The sequence below is a fragment of the Prinia subflava genome, chromosome 6 (genome assembly GCF_021018805.1).
Source record: "Prinia subflava isolate CZ2003 ecotype Zambia chromosome 6, Cam_Psub_1.2, whole genome shotgun sequence".
In the NCBI taxonomy this organism is placed as follows: domain Eukaryota; kingdom Metazoa; phylum Chordata; class Aves; order Passeriformes; family Cisticolidae; genus Prinia; species Prinia subflava.
The window spans coordinates 23,313,622-23,326,168 of NC_086252.1; the positions used below are offsets into that span (position 1 = coordinate 23,313,622).

General features: G+C 60.0%; 1 protein-coding gene across 2 annotated transcripts in view; it reads right to left on the minus strand.

Annotated features, from left to right (window-relative positions):
- Nucleotides 1–1,588: 1,588 nt before the first annotated feature.
- The window catches only part of ASIC4 (acid sensing ion channel subunit family member 4), a 63,560-nt gene continuing 52,601 nt past the window's right edge, over nt 1,589–12,547 (minus strand). For both annotated transcript variants that reach the window (XM_063400690.1, XM_063400691.1), the window contains exons 2-10: nt 6,565–6,709; nt 6,270–6,397; nt 6,020–6,179; nt 5,574–5,630; nt 5,325–5,478; nt 4,837–4,928; nt 4,441–4,520; nt 4,025–4,129; nt 1,589–3,798 (exon numbers count right to left, since the gene is read on the minus strand). In XM_063400690.1, coding sequence (XP_063256760.1) covers nt 3,679–3,798; nt 4,025–4,129; nt 4,441–4,520; nt 4,837–4,928; nt 5,325–5,478; nt 5,574–5,630; nt 6,020–6,179; nt 6,270–6,397; nt 6,565–6,709 — 1,041 coding nt within the window. In that variant the 3' untranslated portion in view covers nt 1,589–3,678. The remainder of the gene's footprint in view (nt 3,799–4,024; nt 4,130–4,440; nt 4,521–4,836; nt 4,929–5,324; nt 5,479–5,573; nt 5,631–6,019; nt 6,180–6,269; nt 6,398–6,564; nt 6,710–12,547) is intronic.

The following is a 12,547-nucleotide window of genomic DNA, read 5'->3' on the forward strand; positions in this document are numbered from 1 at the left end:
CTCTGCTCCCAAGCTGGATGTTTTGTTTTTTGATTTTTTTTTTTGTTTTTTTTCTTTGAAGTGGAGCTTTTCTATGAGAACAGCTGTAATTACTGTTTGTGGCAGTGGAAGCATGTTGGAAAGTGCCCAGAGGAGATGCCTGCCCCATACATGGAAGAGATCCTTGATGCCTGCTCCATCCTGGTGCCTACTCCCTACTGCCACTCCTGCTGTGTCTTCTGGAGTTGTCACCTCTATGGTGACAGAAGCTGTTGCCAGCACAGCCGATCCTGCTGTGATCAGATACTTGGCATTTGTCCAGAGCACTGTGCTCATTAAAATTAAGGGCCTGTTTCACTGTAGTGGATCCCCTTCTAATTATGCCCCAGCTATTTCATGTGGTTCATTACAGGTGTTTCAAGCAGTGCTGTGCTGGGTGAGCCCCAGGTGGCAGCATCTCCATTTTTGGGGAGGATCAAGCCCCTGGTGGCCCTTAAATAGGCACAGCATGGAAGGGGTCACACAGGAGCCACAGCACTGGAGTTTGACCCTGGGTTGCTAAACCTGGGCCGTCCCACTGGCTCTCCTCGGCCCAGTGCCATCTGCGCTGGGGCATGAGGCATGTCACAGGCAGGGGGTGGTGCTGGGTTCACATCGTCTGCCTATCCTGTTTGGAGATGTGGGAGACCCTAAAGGAGCTGTCACTTCCATACAGCACCTGGAAGTCATCAAAGACTAGAGGTGCTGAGAGCAACAGAGAAAAATACACGTCAAATCTTCATTAGGTCATCACTATAGGGCTCCTGGGAATGGTCCCGAGGCCACTTTGTTGGTATAGAAGCTGGGATGGGCCATGCACAAAGCTCTGCCATTCTTCACGCCTGTGCATGGTGCTGGAGGAGCTGGAGGACATCCTGAGGAATGACCTCGTGGGCTCACTACAGAATCCTGCTCTCCTGCTCAGCTCCTGTGACATGTCTTCACTGTAGAGCAGGAGACACCATGAGCTCTCAGTTATTGCCTTGGTGCGGGTGAAATGATGGGGCATCCTGGAGGGGCAGATGGGTCAGTCCCTGGTGGCAGGGACAGTCTCATCCCAAAGGGATCCAATCTTCGTACTTGTTGATAACAAGATGTGGAGGTTGTAGCTATTTCCCTGATTTTCCCTTTAGCACTCAAGCTCAGTCCTCACAGGGCATGGTGTGACCTGTAGGATGTGGCCCTGTATCCCAGCTGCACCCAGTTAACTCAAGACTTTTTCAGCCCTCATTAGTTTAGAGGGAAACCTGTGGTGCCTGGCTGGCAGCCTTCACCAAGAGGTCAGCTTCTGTTTCCTACTGTGTTCCCTTTGTGCTGCAGGGTAGCTGGGGCAGATGGAGAAAGTTCTGGAGAAGGCAGGAACTGGAGGAGCACCTCTGCCAGGGAAAGCCCCAGCAGGATCCCCCTCCCCCTCCACCCATCCTCTGTCTCCCCTGTTTCAGTTTCACCCTGCACCCCTCGTACATGAGCGCAGGGCTGTAAAGTGTTCCCTGGGTCCCACCACCACCTCTCCTCTAGGGTGGTGTCTCACCCACTCTGCCCCACCAGCCCTTGCAGGCATCTCTGGACCTACTTGTGCCTCTTTATTAGGGAGCATTTGTACATTTATAAAACAGTGACACACATCTCTCACGTTCACCAGCACAAGGGCGGTTTGTGCTGGCCATCCCACCATGGTGCCCATGCCCACCCCGCGCAGGGCCTGCTGCTCCAGCTGGCAGGAAGGGGAAACATCCTGCACCCCCCACTTGCCACAGGAGACCTTGGTGTAAGGCTGGCTGGCATGGCCGTGGCACGTTCCTGGGATAACATGTGGCACCCCTCTGGGGACCCTCCTGCTTGCAGGTTGGCATATGGGAACCCCATGGGGAGCCGGCACGGCTTCTTCGTAAGGAGTTTGTGGGAGCCCATTTCCTTATGGACAGGCTGGCAGATGTTGTGCCAAGCAGACACTTGGAAATACCTGCTCCCTGGGGAGTACCAGTGTGGCTGGCCTGCTGGGAGGCTCGCTGTGTTCTCCCCACGCAGGGGAACATGGAACACCACGCAGCTGGGTGCTTGCACCCACAGGGAACATGCTTACATGTGGGTGCATGCTTTGGGGGAGCTGTTGGACAATGCATACCCAGAGCCAAGGCTGCTGGTGCCCTGGTCTGTGCCCTGAGCCTCCCATGTATGGGGCCTTGAGGGCTGCAAGGATGATGGCTCCTCCTGCATCTATGGCTTTGGGCATGGCACAGCATGGCCATGTTCCATCTGTGGGCACCAGATGGATGGGGACCAAACCATCAGGGCCAGAGGCTGCCTGGCTCAACCCCAGCCTTCCCCAGAGGTCCCAAATTCCTGCCCTGGGGTCCCCCTCTGCCAAGTGCGTGTGTTGAGGGGGGCTTTGCCAGCTCGCCCCCCCTCCTGAGATATTTTGGGGCAGTTTGCCCTGCGCTGGTGTTGGCTGCTACAGTGGAGGGGGTGGAGGCAATGTACAACAGGACAGGGGACGTGCTGCGGGTCCTGCCTTGCGTCCTGCCATGGGTCCTGCCGTCTCAGGGCAGGCAGGAGGACTGTGGGCGCCAGTTTTGGCCAAGGCTCCGGCCAGCGGGTTGGACTGTGGCTGTGCGGGTGGTGCTGGGTACGGAGCACCCTCCTAACCATGTACAGTGTGGGGGAGGCACAGTGGGTGCTCAGCACCTGGGGCTGGGAGCATGGCAAGGGGGACGTGCACGGTGCAAAAGAGCAGCGGCAGGCAGGGGAGTGAGGGCAGGACCCACCATGCTGCTGGGGCTGTGCCGGGCAGCCACGCCAAGGGATGAGCCACTCTGGGCAATACCTGGGCAAGGAGAGGATGGGTTCACAACAGGTTGGGGCAAGAGATAGGGGAGGCAGTAGGTTTGCAGTGCTGAAATGATTGGGGATTATTGGGGGCCAACACTGGAGTGGCAGGGGGAGTCACAGTGCAGGGGTCTGGCTGGGAACAGTGATGTAGGACCTGCAGCCCTGAGAGACTGCATGAGGCTGGGCAAGGGCGGGCAGATGTTTAGGGGCATGTCACAGTGGTGGTGGTGGTGGTGCCAGGGGTCGGTGGTGCCATGCAGGTGTGGCTGCAGTTAGGGTGTCCCTGGGCTGGCCACAGGGGCCATGCTGCTCAGAGGGGTGCCCTGCAACTCTGCCCTACCCTGCAGCAGGAAGAGGGGGGAGGTGGTTCCCTGGCAGAGGGAAGCTGGTCCAGGCATGTGTCTCTCCTGCGGAAAGCCATGCAGGGCAGAGACCACCACCCAGGAGGCAGCAGGAGAGGGCCTGGAGGGGCTCACAGGAACTTCGGCTTACCCCCTTCAGGCTCTGCAGCACCAGGGCCTCTCTGGGCCACACCTGCTGCTCCTCCAAACCCCCTGGCATGCCTATCCCCCTCCACGCTGTGTGCTTGAAACTGGGCTGAGCCCACGTGCTAGGGGCAAGCAGAGGGGACAGGCAAAAGGGCCCGGGGGCTGCTCCAGTGCCGGTGCTGAGGCAGCTCCAGTGGCATCACTGGGGGCAAACGGTGTGGCTGGTCCTGGCAGTGGGGTGGGGGAGGCAGGGGCCTGTGCCCACCGCACCCAGCGCCTCGGTTCCTCTCCGTGAGAACACTGGGGAGGGGGTGACGGGGCTGCCTCCCTGTCCCAGTCTTGCCTAGCAGGCGAAGTCCTCGAAGACTCCCTGGTGAGGGTAGTGGTGGCGGTGGTGGTGGTTTGGCAGGATGCCCGCATTGTAGGCGCCCTCCACGTGCCGACCCAGTGTCTCACAGGGGCTCTGTGGGGATGGCAGTCAATAGGGTGAGCACAGACTCCATGCACCCTGCCACCTCCTAGTCCTCCCACCCATCACAGCCTGTCCACAGGAGCTCCCTGGAGGACACCCAGCTCCCTGCCTCCCAGACCCTCGATCTTGGGTTGATATCCCTTCCCCTGGGGTGGGGGCAGACACATGGCCAGGCCCTGTCCTCATAGCCTCCAGGAGCCCAGCCCTGCAGGGGTACCTGGTCCTTCATCTCCTCCAATCCCAGTGTGGCGATGCTGCCCGAGGGCTTCTTCAGAGGTGGCTTGGAGCGGCGCAGGACTCGGCTCACCTTATCTCGGATCACCTGGGTGCAGATGGGGGGTCAGACCCAGACCTGCACATAGGTGGCACCCTGTGTGTGGACACCCCAGTCTACACAGAACTGCTGCCTGCTCCCCTTCTCACCCAGGGACAGTACCTGGGCCCACCACCCTCCCTGTCTTCAGGTCACTGAGGAATGCTCGGGGACCCCTTCTCCTCCCACTGCCTTCCTCTGGATGTTACCTAATTTGGGGACTGTTATAGCCCTCTGGGGTGGCCACACATTTTATGCCCTTCCCAGGAAGCCTAACTCTGCACCCACTGCTGAGACACATCCCCGAAGGCTAAGCACACCTCATAGATGTAGTCCAGGATCTCCAAGATGGTGAGGATGCTGGCACCAATGAACAGGCCCATCTGCCCCCCAATGTCCCCTGGAGAGAAAGATGGGAAGATGGTCACCAAGAGATTCTGTGCAGCCCACTGGAAGCCTGGAGTGGGCCAGCAGGGCAGTGGGCAGTGCCAGGGCTGCCGGATGCGGGGGGACAGAGCAGTCATGGGGCAGGGTCAACAGGATGGAGGGAGTGGGGGACATGCGGGATAGGGAACAGCCAGCAGCATTCCACCCTTCAGCCAACCTGTGGCTGGCTGCTGCTCTGTGTGATCCCTCCCCCACCAGACCCCAGTCTTCCCAGCACTGGGACCCAGAGCTCCGCGCCAAAGGCCCCACAGGGAGGTGAGAGGAGTCACCGAGAAGCCCAGCAAGGTCATAGGCTTTCTTCTGCTCAATGGCTTCGTAGTTGAGCGCCTCAAAGAAGATGTCCAGCACCAGGAAGTTCTCCCTGTGGGGACACCACTGAGCTCAGCAAAGAGAACTGGTCATCAACCCTCCTGCACCACTTCCCACAAACCTCCTGTGTCCCCCAGCCCTCCAGCTTCCAGGTGCTCCCAGGTGCTCTCATGGCCCTTGTGAATTATTCAGGCTGGTGCAGTGAGGCATGGATGGGGCATGTCCCAGGTCAAGAGAGACAGTGGGGTGGGCAGATGCTGGCAGGAGGACTGAGAAGATTGGACAGTTCAGGAAGAAGCTCTAGTAAAAACACCCCTGCACAAAGGATACTGCAGAGACCAAGTATGCCAGTACCCTCTCTCTGCATGCTAGCAGGAGTGGAGTGGAAGTTCTTCGGGTCCCCAACCCCCTGCCCACCCCCTGGAACACCCCAGTGCTGGCAGCTCACCGAATGTAGGTCTCATTCTTGTTGTACTTGCGGGCGAGGTAGCGCGCTGAGCCCTTGTTGGGGATGCGGACCATGGAGATCTCCTTGCCATAGCGTGTCAGGTTGCATGGTGTGGGGCAGCTGCAGCGCTCCTGGCTGTCCTCCACTGCTGCATCTGGGAGCAGACACTCATTGGCACAGCCACAATCTCCAGGCCCATCCCTGGGGCACTCGGCTGGCCCCTAGGTGTCTACCCACTGCCGCACCTACCCAGCGTGTGGTCAGCACACTCGATGTACACATTAGGGGAGCAGATGGACTCATTGCCTGTGGAGAAGCAGATGGTTGGGAGGAGGGGAGTCTGGCCAGACTCTGCCCCCCATTCTTGACTCACTCCATTGGAAGTAGTGGGACAGGGTGCACAGGGGATGGGGATGAATGACCCTTGGGTGCAGGTTGTTTGGGGCAGATGTGGCCCAGGTACAAAGCAACCAGGGAAAGGGCTGACCTGTGGTGTAAGAAGGGCAGGACAGGGGCTGACCCAGCATGTGGAGAGGATGGGGCGGTCCCTGTGTGGAGCAGGATGGGACCAGGGGAATCCTTGGGTGCAGAGTGTTGAGGCAGAGGTGATCTTTGGGTGCAGACTGCAGAGAATTGGGGCAACTCCAGCAGGACTGCTGGGGCACACCCCTCACACCATCATGCACACCCCTCACCTGGCATATGGACCATACGGCAGTGGCAGCTCTGCACCACGGCCTCCTTCTCACACTGGAGGCGGCAGGCAGCGATGCTGTAGGTGTCATAGCCGGGCAGCAGCTGCTCCCCCTGCATGCTGGCCCGGCAGTTCCCCCACGGCTGTGGCAGGTAGGTGAGCTGTTGGGATGGGAAGGGCGTTGCTGCAGGGCTGTGCTGAACTGAGTGCCCGCAGGCACCTCCCTGGGGCTGTGGGACATCCTGCCTTACCCGCTGCTCCTGGCAGGACACAAAGGTCTGGAAGCCAGGCGAGACACCAAAGCCCAGCTGATGGATATAGGGTGGCTCATCCTGGCTGTGGATCTGGACCCGGATGCCAGCTTCAAATGATGTCTCGTCTGTGGGAGAAGGACAGAGGTGCTGCATGCCTGCACCGACCCAGCACCTGCACCCCTCTGATGCCCTGCTTTATCCATAGTCCCCTCACAGGGTGCTCCAGTTGCCCAGCAACCCTGCATCCTAGCACCCCTCACCTGCGCCCTGCCTGAGCCATAGCCCCACTTACTGGTCTCTCTCCAGATGGGCAGGTACTCTTCCTGCTGGATGTCCAGCATGATCTCCAGCCCGTTGCCCATGCCACCTTGGCGAGTCACACGCGGATTCCTCCGATCCCCATTGAAGGTGTAGCACTTTCCATAGCGTGTGTAGACCTGGGGATGGAGAGAGCAGCGGTAAGGGAGCAGACAGGGATCTGATCAAGTATTCTGCAATCAGGATGAGATCCAGAAACTCCTTTCCAGTTCCATGGAGGTGATGGAAGGAAGGTACAGTTTTGCATGACCTTTGGAAAGGCTCATCTCAGCCTGACTCCCCACTCTGCCACCCCTCTACCCTTGCTGGAGTGGGGGTGAAGCATCATTCCCAGTACCCATGGGGCAGCTCAGCTGTCCTGCGCCTTCCAGGAGGGAACTCACGGGAGTGAAGTGCTGGGGGCCACAGCGCTCTCCCTGAAAGCGACACTCCACCAGCATGTCCTCAATCTGGTGGCCCAGGCGGTGAAAGAAGCTCTGCATGGTGCGCTCGGAGCGGCGGGGCGGCAAGAAGCGCGAGTAGTTGGCCAGACGTGTCAGCCAGGCACGCTGGTCCTCCCCCAGCACGGCTAGCATCTCGGGCACCAGCGAGTGGTTCTCCTGGGCCAGCCCCAGCCACTCTCCCACCGAGTAGAGGTCGGGCTTGGTGAGGTGCAGGAAGCGTGCCCGGTTAGGGTTGCAGAGGGTGACAGCCGGGAAGCGCAGCTGGGGCGCCCAGGCGAGGCGTGCGCGGGTGTGCACGGGGCACGAGAGCAGGTGGTGCAGCCGGTCGGCGGTGCCAGTGGCCAGCAGCCCGGCGGAGGCCAGGAAGGCCAGGCTCCAGAGCAGGCGGCGCAGGCGGGACTGTGGCCGGGTACACATGTAGTGCAGCCCAGGGATCCGGGTGGCTCGCAGGATGCCAACAACGAGCTGCGGCGCGCTGCTGTCCTGGGGTGGTGTCAGAACTTCCCCGTCCTGGCAGCAGGCAAGGGGCAGTGGCATGGCTGCATTCAGGGTGGCTCCTCTGGAAAGTGGGCTGCAGGCTGCCCCTGAGGCTGCCCAGGCTCCCTGGTCTCCTCCAGGAATCTCTCCCTCCTGGGAGGTTTTTGCTGTGCACCTTCCTGGAGACGAACACGGCAGACGCCTTTCTGAGCTGCTTTGGTGATGGGTGAGGGGAGGGAGAGGAGGGGGTTGCTACAAACACGCCTTTTCCCAACCTGCATTCGGGAATGGAAAATTCCTTCTCGAGCTGGGTTGGGACAGGGGTGTGTGTTGTCTTACCCCATGCAAGCTGAACTGGCAGCCCCCAGTGTCCCAGCATGGTGGGCATCTGTGTCTGGATAGTGATGACCTGTCTCAGGCACACTGTGTGAACCCTGTGCCTAGGAATGTTGCACCTCAGCTCTTCCTCCTTGTCCCTTGCCATGCATTTCACTGCAGTCATCACAAAACACTGCCTGGACCTCTAGGGTCCCCAGCTGTGTCTGCTCTGCAGCTTAGGACTCTGCCCCACAGAGGCAGGACAGTGACAGCACCAGGGGCCCATCATCTACTGCCAGTGCTGCTTGGGACCTTGTCTACCTCAGTATCCCTGTCCCTGGTGCTGGGGATTTCAGTGCATCTGGGCCAGGTGGGGTGGGACAGGCAAGACTGTGGGTCAGGAGGAGTGGAACCATGGGGCGGGAGGCTGCTTGGGAACCCACCTGCGCCTGGCGGGCGCTTTGAAGTGACGGCAAGGCTGTGATCAGAGCGCAGCAGTGGCGGGGGCTGTCTGTACCCGGCTGTCAGCGTGGCTGGCAGCGCCCCGACAGCCTGTCAGGTGCCTTCAAAGCTCAGCACTGCACTCTCCTCAGCCTCTCATCTCCTGCTGCTGCTGCTTACAGGCACCCATCTTCAGCACTCGCCCAATGTGGGCTGGCATGGGGAGGGGGGTGTCCTCATCTCCACAGCCCCAGGACAAGTCAGGGCTACTGGGCCCTGTGAAGAGCAGCATCCTTGAGTTCCATTGCATCAGGAAAGGAAAAGGCCAGTGATGGCAGGAGGGACTGGAACAAAGGGAGCTCTTGATCATCTCAGCAGTGACTCCCCAGCACCATCCCTGCCACAGGCCTTGATGCCTGAGCAACACACAACTATAGCCACGATGGGGACACGGCCAGGATCCCATCTGGCAGCTTGGTTACAGGTGCAGGAGGACTTCAGGCGGGTCAGAAACAGGACAGGGACCGAAGGGGGCGAGCGGAGGCAGCGGGCAGCACCCAAAGGCGGCAGAGCCGCGCACGCCGTCCCTCGCAGGCCCTGCCCGCGGGTGCGCGGCGGGCGCTGCCCGGCAGGGGGCAGCAGGGCCCCGCTCTCGGCGGCCCCGCGCCCCCGCCGCCCCCGGCCCGGCCCCGCCCGGCCTGGCCCTCAGCCCGGGCAGCCCCTGAGACGGGCCGGGCGGCCGCTGAGCTCTCCGGCCGCTGCCGTGGCCCCGCCGCCGAGTACAGCGCTGGCACCATCCCCACCGCGGGCTGCCCGCTGCCTGCAGCCTCGGGACCCTGTGGGTCACCCCTCCATACCCGCCCTGAGCTGTCCCCTCCCGCCGCTGTATCCCCGCAGCAGCGCCAGGACACGGCCCAGCCCCTCTCTGTGGGGCGGCTGGAGTCGGCTCGGCTCCTTTCAGAGATTTATCGCGGCTGTGAGCGCCGGCGGCTGCCAGCCTGATACCATCAGCCCCGGCACACCAGGGCAGCTTCTATATTAGTTTTCTTTAAACGGAGGATAAGCTCCCCAGGCTGGAGAAAATGTCATTTCTGTGAACGCTTCCATCTCGTGTCAGCTCAGACATCTCCGGGCGGCATGGCAATCACCCTGGAGCGGGGTGAGGGATGCGGATGGGATGCAGAGGCTGGGGCACGTGGGGACAGAGCTTAGGGACAGGGACCAGCGTTGGGCAGGACTGGAGGAGAAGGTCCAGCCGTGGTGGTGGCCGTGTTCCAGGCAGGTGGGCACGGCCGTGGGGTGCATGGGGAGCAGGGGTGCCCATGGCGTCCAGCTGAGTTACTCACTTGTCGGCTACCGGGGTGCCGAGGCCAGCTGTGAAATCACACTGGCGAGAGCACAGCACAGTCCTGAAGGGCTTTGCCTTTCCAGCATGACAAATCCAATTAGGTAACAGGGAGTACACGAGGAGGAGGAGCAGGAGCAGGAGGAGGAGGAGGAGGAAGAAGAAGAAGAAAAGCAGAGCAGAGCCTGCCTGCACCAGGAACATGATTTTCTCCCCGCAGCTGACCCAGAAAAATACCTTGCAGGACTGTAGCACATATGTCCAGCCAAGGATAGCAACTGGGGCATGGGCCCCTGGGCACCTGTCTCTGCCTGCTGGGCACCCACGAGTGTTGCAGCCTTAGGGCCAGAGAGGCAGCATTCCCATGCCATGTGCTGGTCCCCTTGTTCTGCCAGTGCATGCCGGCATTCCCACACCATGCTCACATGCAGGGGAGACCCCATTAGGGAGGTAATTTCTTGACATGATTCCTTATTTTCCTCTCTCTCTCATGGACACACGCTGACCTTGACAGAAATAGCTGCCTCTGCCTCGGCAGGCAGATCCCAGTCAGATATTGCTGGGGACCTTGGCATCTTATTCTACACCCCACACAGTTCTGGGGCCATCCAAGTGCCCTTCATGCTCCTGAGACTTGCCTCTCAGCCCTCCTGCTGTGAGGAACCTTTTGGGAGCAAGATGCTGACCACCAGCATCCTCATCCTGGCTCATGCCAGCCCACCCATGTACACTGGGGGCATGGGAACCAACATCACACATTCCCAGTCCCCCATCCCTAGTGCTGCCAGCCCATTGTGCCAGCTCTGGGCTGATCCCAGCTCATGCAGGTATTTCCACAGCTTACATGGCTCCCCACGGTATTTAGCCTCTGGAAGGCGACATTAAACATTGCAGGCAGTGACAAATCCTGATTGCTCTGAGGAGACAAGAGGCCACACTAAGCTTCCAGCCAAATGTTTTCATGTGAGGGGAATGAGCTACATGTGTGGTGCCAGTGGGTTCTGCTGCAGCATGCCTGGGCCACCCAGCCCTGTCCCACATCCCCACTGGGACAGCCAGCTCTGTTCCTACATACCTGCTGAGACACACAGCCCTGCTCCCACATTCCCACTGGGACATGCTGCTGACAGGCAGGCGCTGGGCATGGGCACACCACACAGGAGTGATCAACCCTGCATAGAAGCACCCCTGAGAACAGTCATCATTGGGGCATAATGGGGATGGGGACAGAAATGGGAGAACACCAGAGTGATGGGCTTGGTGGGGATTCCAGCTCAGGGGTAACCTTGAGGGTTATCTCCAGGTACCCAAACCTAGAGAGGAAATTAGCATGGGCAAGACTATGGCATAAAGGAAAGCAGCCTCCAAAACTGGAAATGTTGCTTCCTGAGTGAGTGCAGGCAACTGGAGCACAGGGATGTTCCTGGGCAGGAGACATGGCACAGGAGCTGGGGCCAAATGGGGATGATACTGGTAGAGCTGGGACAATGGTACACGCATGCACCCTGCCTCCTGCTCTGCTCCTGCCCCCCACTGTGGCCATCCCAGCCCCAGATCCCAGCTCTGCTGGAGCCCCTCACCATGCCAGAGCCCCCCCTCAAGGCAGCCCCCCCATCCCCAACAGCCCGCTCCCCCCACACAGGACAGCCAGCCCCGCCTGGGTGCCCCGGGAGGGAAGCCACAGTGCTGACGCCAGCATTACAACTGCCCGGGATATGAGATCCGCTTGGATTCAGCAATTTCAACTCATTTCAAGCCCGATTCTGCAGCAATTTTCTGAGCCAGTGGGATGTTTTTGCCACTGCAAACGTCCCTTCTCATGCATGGTCGCACCATTTCCTTTCCCTGCTCTCAGGAGGATTTGGGGAACGGTGCCAGTTTGGCTCGACCCCAGCTCTGGCAGGAGCACAACCATCTCCCACACTAGCAGCTCCTCAGTGCAGCCCCCTGCCCCTCACAGAGCTGCTGGGATGCCTCTTGCAGGACACAGCCCTGCATATGGGGTCTGGGGCTGCTGCCTCCATGGGGTACCAGGCTCTGCATCCTCAGCCCAAACAAAGCAGGGCACCTTTGGCACAGTACACACAAGTGATGGTTTAGGCTTCTTGTTTCCCCCATCCTGTGAAGGGCTAAGCTCTAGAATATCTGCTGCGGCTCCCTGATCTGCCTCCAAAGGAAGAGTGAAAGCAGTGTGGGGCAAGGGGGGCAGAGGCTGCTGCAGGCATATCCCAGGGAGGCCAGGACCTCTCCTTCCACTGCAGCTGTGCCTCTCTCTGTGCTACAGGACAACCCTTGCCAGCTGAGTCCCCTTGGCTAGGCCTGAGCCAGCAGTGGAGATGTGGGCGTGTGGGGCTGGCAGAGCCCCTTTCATGCCAAGCAGGCTCGCTGCTGGAATACCAATTGCTCAGCTGTGCTGCAGGCTGTGCTGCTGGCCAGGCAGAGCAGTGGGAGACACCCGAGCCCCAGCACTGGGCAGGGCAAGCAGGTCACAACCAGGCTGCTGCACCAGGGACAGCATGTAACCCATGTCCCCAGGAAGAGGCAGGATCTAGATGAGGGCTTCCTGCTCCTGGTGGGCCAGGAGCATAGGGATACAGTGCAAGGCAGAGGGGTGCACCACACACATGAGCAAGGACACCCTCACAGCATATCTGGCCTGGCACTGCCAGTGACTGTTAAATCCGGGGGACATTGGCACCATCCAGCTTTCAGGATCAGCATCTATGACAGCATGCCCAAACTCATGTGCCAGAGAAGGACCTTTCCCTGCAAACCATTGCCCTAGTAGTCCTGCACTGGACAAGCCAGAAGCTGGAGAGAACTGTGCTGCCCATGCTGCATGGAGCTGGGGTGGCTGTGACACAGTGGGGAGTAGCTGGGGACCCCAGCTCCTCACCTCTCAACTTCATTGCACAGGCATGGCAGCACACTGC